The sequence below is a fragment of the Esox lucius genome, chromosome 7 (genome assembly GCF_011004845.1).
Source record: "Esox lucius isolate fEsoLuc1 chromosome 7, fEsoLuc1.pri, whole genome shotgun sequence".
In the NCBI taxonomy this organism is placed as follows: Eukaryota; Metazoa; Chordata; class Actinopteri; order Esociformes; family Esocidae; genus Esox; species Esox lucius.
In genome coordinates this window covers 26,401,604-26,409,846 of record NC_047575.1, presented here as the reverse complement: position 1 = coordinate 26,409,846, position 8,243 = coordinate 26,401,604, and the positions used below count along the sequence as shown (strand labels likewise).

The window sequence follows — 8,243 nt, the reverse complement described above, 5'->3', positions numbered from 1 at the left end:
TACCGGAACGATGATTGTGAAACATAAACAGGAAGCGGCTAGGCCTCGGGAGTTGTTCTCGACAGCCATTGCGGTGTCGTGGCTCTGTATCATAACACGAAGGTGGAGAGGAAGACGTAAATTGCCGGCTCTCATTTGACCAAAGGGCAGATTTTCATGATTTTAAGAGCAAAAATATTTGTAAATTGATCTCCATTTAGATAACAGGTACGTGTTCACATTAGATATTTATAATATGGGGATTGTGATAGTGAATGTTCGGTATGGCAGCTTATTAGCTAGGAAGCTAACTTAGGTAGCTTAGCAATAAAAATGTGTGTTAACGTTAGTTGTCTAAAAAAAATAAAACATGACAATCTAAAGATAGGCCACGTAGACTTAACTACGTTTGTATGTGTAATTGTATATAACAGCTTTGCCGTTATCGTTGTTGTCAATACAGCTAGCCAGACGTTACAGTACTGTAGCTAAGTTATCCCTCCCATTGCTAGCTAGCATTGCTAACGTTAGCTCTGAAAATGACACGTATCTATGAATTCAGATGAACTCATTAGCTAGCTCGCGTGGGCTAACCAATCAGAATGGAAAGTTACGTCTCAAGTACATGTCAGGACATTCATTGGATTTATTGTTTATATAGTAAAAAATCCAAGTCTCGCTGCCTAAAATCAGAGTTTGTTAGTAGCATACATAGTTAGCTTACTACCTAACGACATGTCACAGCCATTTTTTTTTTTAGGTTTTCCTCAAAACGTTAGCTATTCAGCTAGAATAGTAATCGCACTATTATTATTCATAGTGATGTTCTATCGTAAATGTAACTTTACTTGACAATACTTTAGTGATTTGATTAATTATTTTGTGCTGTATTACGGTAACGTTAACTTGATGTAGAGTTTTACTCCAATTCTTGTAGCCATTCACTAACAGTCTAACACTTGGAAACATTTACTAAAATACAATTACAGCTACACCTATTGAATGTTTCAGATATTGTTTGATAATGAGTAGCTGGCTAGTCTACTTCTTTCCCGAAAGCTCCGGCCTTTGTGGAGTCGTTTGTTCTCACATCACGTTCCATCTGTGTAATCAATGACCCCATGAATATTACCTGTTGTCACGGTTTCAGCTGTGGATCCCAATAACACACAATATTAAGGGTAGAAGGCGTTGAACTGAAACAGTATTGATTTAAGTGTATGTTAATGACTACAAGCTTTCATCGTCTTTAGGTTATTTTTGAGTTAAACACACATATCAAAACATTTTTAAGATGTTATTAAATGTAGTAAAAAGAAATTTGAAAATAGTTCTAAATTGGTATTAAACATGTTTTGCAAGAGAGAACTTCAAAAAAGACAGCACACATGTTCAACCATTTACAACATTAAGAATGTTAACTACAATACTTCATTTTTCCACTTTGCATTTCAGAATACTAAAGCATTTTTTTCTCTTTGTACTGTATTGCTGTCACTGCAATTGTGACTATTTAGCATCCATTGATGTAAAAGAACAACAGAATGTGGTGTTTAAAATAACGAAGACACTTATTCAGTGTAGGACTCTGCTCTTTTTAGCTTTAATTGCATCTGCTGCTAGATCACGTCACACACTGGAATCCTCCAGCCCTGCCCACAGCAGGAGTATCAGCCAGGGGAGAGCTCCTGCTGACGTGTAGTTCAGCTGTATTTGCATGGTCATGACCTTTGGCTCCCTTATACTTTAGCCCTGGATCTGTATGGATGTTGCATAACTAGAGCCACAGGTTGGCCAGCATGTCTGGCACACTGTGATGCCATCATAGTCTGGGAGAGTTGGGGTTTTTGGTTTCATGGACGTGGAAAGTAGCCTGCTCAGACAGCCAGGCCTTTTGTTTGCTTTTATACAGTGACAAAAAAGATATTTACTCTGGTATTTGGGTCTGAGTAGAAGTTGTTTTTGAGTTAGACAAAGTTATATTTATATATATATATATATAGTCGTTTATTTTAGATGACCTTTTTATTTTCGGTTACTTGGTCATTTAGTTTCAACAAAGTAGTAGGAAAAGTTAACCAGTCACTGTCCAGTGTTCCCATGTCAGATTGATTACAGAACATTGTCCGTTCCTGCACTACTTGCTTTTTTAATTGAAAGTGCAGTAATTTTTTTAAAATCTGAAGGGGAATTGATCTTTCCAATACCATAGGGCCTTGGTTGTTAGTGCTGTATATTGGCTGTGGGAGAAGGAGGCAGTGAAATTAACTTCCTGTACTGCTGTCTGATGAATTCCACTGCATCATGATGGTGCCTCTTGAGGGCAGCCATTGTTTGTCATTGTTCTTGGCGCGTGTGGCTAACTCCTCCAGATAGGAGGGTTGTCTTCTTGCAACTCTGTAACCCAAAACACGGTCTGCTGGCTGCACTCATAGAGCAGGGATTGTCAAGGTGCCTAGGTTGCCGACTCCAGGATGAATCATGCCTCCTGTTCATTACCTCCATTCTTACTGTCTTACAGGATTCATAAGCTCCGGATATGTCCTTCATATTTGATTGGATTTATAGTGGTTTCAGTAGCGTACTGCAGTTTCTAGGTAAGTATTATCTAAACATCCCCACTGTTAGTACTGTCCTCTGAATGTCTTATATCTGAAACTGGAACCCCCTTTACCCAGTGCTGATACCTTTCCTGTTTCTCATTTCTTGGTTTCCTAATTATCGCTTGTTCTAAAGACCGACAACAAGTGTGGTACTGTCTATTCCTGTTTGAGATCTGTGTTGTCCCTCTTGTGGTTGAATGCGGTAGTTACATAGTCTAGGAGTAGGCCTCTGTGTTGTTTTACTGTGCGTCTATACCCGCAAAGCTACAATGAAACACAAACAAGCTAGCAGACACTCCCTTTAGCCTCTCTCTGGAGCCCCCTCTAGTTTCAGTTTCACTAGCTAGCACCCATCCTTGGGAGTTTTGGCGACGCCCCTGCTCACCTTGTTAAACAGGTACTGCTAATCATGTGGTGGTGTGGAGTAAGGATGATGGCGGCTGGGTGTAAGGGCTGACTGGGATAGACATGACAGACATTCGGTTTTGTTTGGTGATAGTCGGCAGTTTAATGTGAATCTTTGGATAATCAAAGCGAGTGTAGTTCATTGGTTAATGCCTACCCGATGGCATGCCTTAACGTGATGAGTCCATTCTTTTGGGTCGACGTCTTATATTGGTGAGAAGATTTATTTCTTATATTTACAGAATTAAAATATGTTCCCTCTAAATGCTTTATTTGACCAAGGAATATTTACAGGTCTTGACAAGGCAAGGTTATATAATGTCACATCTTTTCGCAAGAAATTTAGTGTTCAATTATTTATTTTTTATTACATTTAAGGACTGTACAAGAAATCTGGCAAGTTAGTATTTCTTGGCCTGGACAATGCTGGCAAGACGACACTACTGCACATGCTCAAAGATGACAGATTGGGACAGCATGTGCCAACTCTACATCCAAGTAAGCAGATGTTTTGGAATATGTTATTTTATTATCACATATCATTTTTAGATGTATACATCAACGACTGCACAAATAGATGTCTGTTTTTAAACTATTCCAAGTATGATCCTGTCAGATGCTCATACAAAAAAGCTAGTGCTGGCTGCTTTCACTCCTACCAATTTGATTGTGGCTTAAATTACTGAATTACTTGTTGTGGTTTTGCAATGTCTCCATTAATTATTTCCCCACCAGCCTCGGAAGAGCTGACGATCGCTGGCATGACCTTCACCACCTTTGACCTCGGAGGCCATGCACAAGGTGTGTGTGCGCGTTGGCATTGATTAGTACATTTGTGTTTGCAGAGAAACTGCATTTCACTCATTTCACTTGTTCTGTGTTTGTTCACACAGCTCGCAGAGTGTGGAAAAACTACCTCCCCGCCATAAATGGCATTGTCTTCCTTGTGGATTGTGCGGACCACCCAAGATTGGCTGAGTCCAAAACGGAACTTGATGTGAGTGTCATTGAGTAGATTTCACCTCACAACATACCTTACATTTTATTTTAAATATGTCCATTTAATAAGGATTTTTTTTTTATACAATGGGTACTACAGTAGCCCATAATGACAAAGGGATAACATTGTTTCTAGAACTTCACTGGAGCCCACCGTTGGCAAATTAAATCGATTGGACGTTTAGAAAGGCACACTTATTTTTGGTTGATTTAATTTAATTGCTAAAGAACAGTGGCCTCCATCACTGTGAATTTCAAGAATATTGGAACCACTAAGCCTCTTCCTAGAACTGGCTGTCTGACATGGTCAAGGAGTTGACCAAGAACCAAATGGCCACCCTAACAGTGCTTTAGAGTGTCTCTGAAGATGTAGCAGAAGCTGCCAGAATGACATCTTTGCCGCACTCCATCAATCCGGCCTTTATTGTAGAGTGGCTAGAGAAAATACCACTCATGAGTAAAAAGCATACGACACAGAGTTGGTGACTCAAATTGACTTGTGACTTTACTTGCGATTTGTTCAAAAGACTTGACTTGGACTTGTAGTCGTTGGACTCGTACCTTGGAGGGTAAATATATAATAGCTAAAACTAAAGAAAAAAACTGCCTTCCTGTCTTGTTCTGGTCTGGTAGCTCAATCGATTAAAGTTGAAAGTCACGTAGGTAACGTTAGCGACAGTGCATCTGTTCCATTTGTAATAGCATTTGGCTACAAAGATTATAATTGTTTTTTTTTTTTTTACATTCAGTGAGAAACCTAATGTTAGCTCGCTGTCAAGAATTGGGCCTGTTTCTAATCTCTTCCAGCTAGTTAGTTACAGTAGCCAAATACTAGCTAACACAACCATACAAAAATCAAAGAGCTGTTAGCTCATGGCTAACCTATGTAAAATAGTCAGACAATTTGGCTAATGGCAGATAGAATAGGCCGGCCCCAGCCTCAACATGAACATACTTCAATAAAACAAAGTTCATGTTTGCTATAATAAATTAAATGTTGCAATTCAGTAGTAGTGTACTAGATTATCATCTGTTTATTTAAAATAGCCCATAAAACAATAGTAATCCCCAAAAAGTGCCCAATATGTTGAAAGGAGTATATTTGGACTAATGGACTATGACTATAGCCTATAGTGCTTAAAAGACTTGAGACTTGACATGGACTTGCATGGAGTGTCTTGAGACTTGACTTAGACTTGTTTTGTCTGTTATGACATGCCGTCTGGAGTTTGCCAAATGGCACTTACATTTTTTTCTCTAATGATACTCTAATCAAACTATTAGACTAAAATGCCAAGCCCTACTTCTGATGAAAACAAGGTACTCATCACCTAGCTAATACAATCCCTACAGCGAAGCGTGGTGGTGGGTGTATGTAATGGGGCTGTTTATCACCCGCAGAATATAGAGGTCCTTGAAGAAAAATTTATTCAGCGCACACATTATTTCAGACTAGGGCAAAGAGTCATCTTTCAGCAGGAAAACAAGCCAAAGCATACATAGGGCCCTATAAAATCAGTTTTATTTTTTGGCCAATTCCATAACATTTTATTTTCTCCAATTTCCATGATATCTGTTTAATTTGGTGATTCCTTTTTTCTTATTTCACCTCCATATAAAACCCTAGACATTAGTGCTTTGCAAGTTAGCTGTTATTTTTTTCCACCTACACAGGCCTGTAATTCCAAATCAGCCATTTGCAACCGCCAGACTGTGGTTTGTGTTTTTCTGAAGCCCTCACCCGACCCTAAACCTGCAAACATGGAAAATGCTGCTGTAACATACGGTCTGCATAGTGTTGTTTAGATCAAGTGTTTTGTGTGACAGGCGCTAGCTGACTTTTTTAGTTGTCATAAATTATTGCAAAAATAAAATATTAGCCCTCATCGTGTCATTTAAAATTAAACCAGCCCCCACAGCCCACTCGCCTTTCATACAAACAATATTTTAGATCTGCAAAAAGTTAGTCAGTTGAAGACACTCCTTTTCACCGGTAGGTACCTAGAGCATGAGATGATTGGTTTGGAGTAGTGTAATGTGGTCATAACTGACCAGACCCCTCTGTCTTGTGGACCACTCAGGCACTAATGACAGACGAGACCATTGGAAACGTACCTATCCTTGTCCTCGGAAACAAGATTGACAGACCAGAAGCCATCAGTGAGGAGAAACTGCGGGAGCTGTTTGGATTGTATGGACAGACAACAGGCAAGGTAAGGTGGTCAGGCAGCTCGCACAACCCACTGTCTTCCAATCTCCCCGTCTTCCGTCCACCTCACCAGGTCAATGTCTACGGTACATTTCACTTACCTTCCAAATGTACTGTTTACAAAATCGAGACACAGCATGAACAACATAATACATATTTGAAGAATTCAATAGTACAAACCCATAAAGCGACTGTGCATCTCCTCACACTGCTCCTGCTGAACTGAACCGTCCTGCCAGTAGCGGATATACTGCTGTTTCTAGAATCTGGTAAACCCTCATGCAGGGAAGGCTTCTCGTTTCATCGTAGGGCCAAGGACTAGAATTCCACATTGTCTGGTCAAATGTAGGTAGCAACTGGCCTCAGCTTTAACCAAACTGATGTCCTGTTCACCCCTAACAATCGAAGAACCGCAGGTGGCTAGAACGAGCATGTGTTTTGCTGAAGTTGTTCTCTGACATTTTTTTGTCTTGTCTCCAGGGCAACATTCCCATGAAGGAGTTGAACACAAGACCGCTGGAGGTGTTCATGTGCAGTGTGCTGAAGAGGCAGGGCTACGGGGAGGGCTTCCGCTGGCTCTCCCAGTACATCGACTAATCCAGCCACCAGGAGGCGCTACACGAGACGCCCCACTTCTATTACCACCACCATAGTCCCATGTTTGGTTTATAAAGTCTGCCTCCGCTATCAGAAAAAAAAAAACAGTACAACTTGATCCCAATAGACTTTTATTGGTCTCTGGAACATTTTTTTGGGTTACAAACATGTTTTCTCTTTACACTTTTTCTAAGAGAATTGAAATAGCATCGATTCTGCAGAATGGTTTAAAAAAAAATATATCTACCTGTTGAATCTTTTCTATTTTGTTTCCGTCTTTGCATTTCCCCCATGACATCTGTTGGTGTAACAAATGCATTCTGTAACTGTAAATCTGTAAATGAATCTGATATAAGCCCCCGCCCAACTTCTAACACATTCTGAAGAGTGAGACTGAGCTGAGTAGTTTTACATGTTGCAATACACTTTTTTTAACCGGAAAGACGACACGCAGACATGTGACATGTGTGTAATCATAGTTCATGTCTTTTCTTCATTTATTTTTCACATAGGTTTAATAAGCCAGAAGTGTGGTCAAATTGACAGAAGCATTCCCCTAAAAGGAAGCTCTTCTGGCTGTCATCCTATTATAATATATGGAGCCCTGCATTGATCTTTGTTAATGTATTGGAAGTAGTTCACATTGTCAAGAGTTTGCCACCTTTAGGCATTTCAGTTAACCACATTTCAAACGGCAGTGTGTTGTATGTGGACATGGACTTGTCCCTGGCTCCTTGGCTGGACTCCATTTCCAAAGTAGACAGCGTTTAATCCCTCAGCCCTTGAATTTGAATGACATTTTACATCGTCACATCCGAGTGTACTTGCCAGATGACCGGAGATAGCTAACTCAGTGCGTAGTATACTAAATTCACACCCCAGAAGGAGTCTGACCAAAAATGTAACTCGATTAGGAATGTGTCGCTTCGCAGCCACCAGCGTTACACGTCACTGCAGTTTGCGTTGGCCTTTTGGTAATATCAACCCTGCAAGTGAGCAAAGTTGCCCACTCATGTCCCATCAAGCCAAATCAATGGCTGAAGGGTCAGCTTTTGTCAATTGGATGGGCATTTTAGATGTCAATCAAAAATGCATCTGGTTAGGATAGGGATTCCAAGGGAAAGAGGTGAGGGTGAGTGCTTATTGGCTGTCTACTATGCAATTGGAGTCCAGCCCCTAAATGTGCAGGTAAGCCATCGGGTCTTGGGCAGAATGGACCTCTTTGTATAGGATAGTAAGACTCGGATACCACAATGTGCGCAGGCATTTTAATTTGGAAGAATAAACAGGAAAAGAACTATCACTTGGCTATTAAATCATATCGCTGAGTCGAAGGTTTGAGGTTGAAGTTGTTAGCTAGCGGACAAGATAAGGAAGGTGATGTTTAACTGTGAATGAAACGAATGAAAATAGCTTGATAATAACATGCAGTAAAAAGTGTTTGGCACAAT

The 8,243-nt window shown here is 40.2% G+C and overlaps 1 protein-coding gene across 1 annotated transcript; it reads left to right on the top strand.

Moving 5' to 3' along the window:
• The first annotated feature begins 86 nt into the window (after positions 1 to 86).
• sar1b (secretion associated, Ras related GTPase 1B) lies at positions 87 to 6,886 on the top strand. Its single transcript, NM_001310921.1, is given in 7 exon segments — positions 87 to 207; positions 2,501 to 2,576; positions 3,366 to 3,485; positions 3,723 to 3,788; positions 3,881 to 3,984; positions 6,068 to 6,199; positions 6,676 to 6,886. Coding segments are annotated over 6 exon segments (597 nt in total). The 5' UTR covers positions 87 to 207; positions 2,501 to 2,518; the 3' UTR covers positions 6,793 to 6,886.
• The last annotated feature ends 1,357 nt before the right edge of the window (positions 6,887 to 8,243 follow it).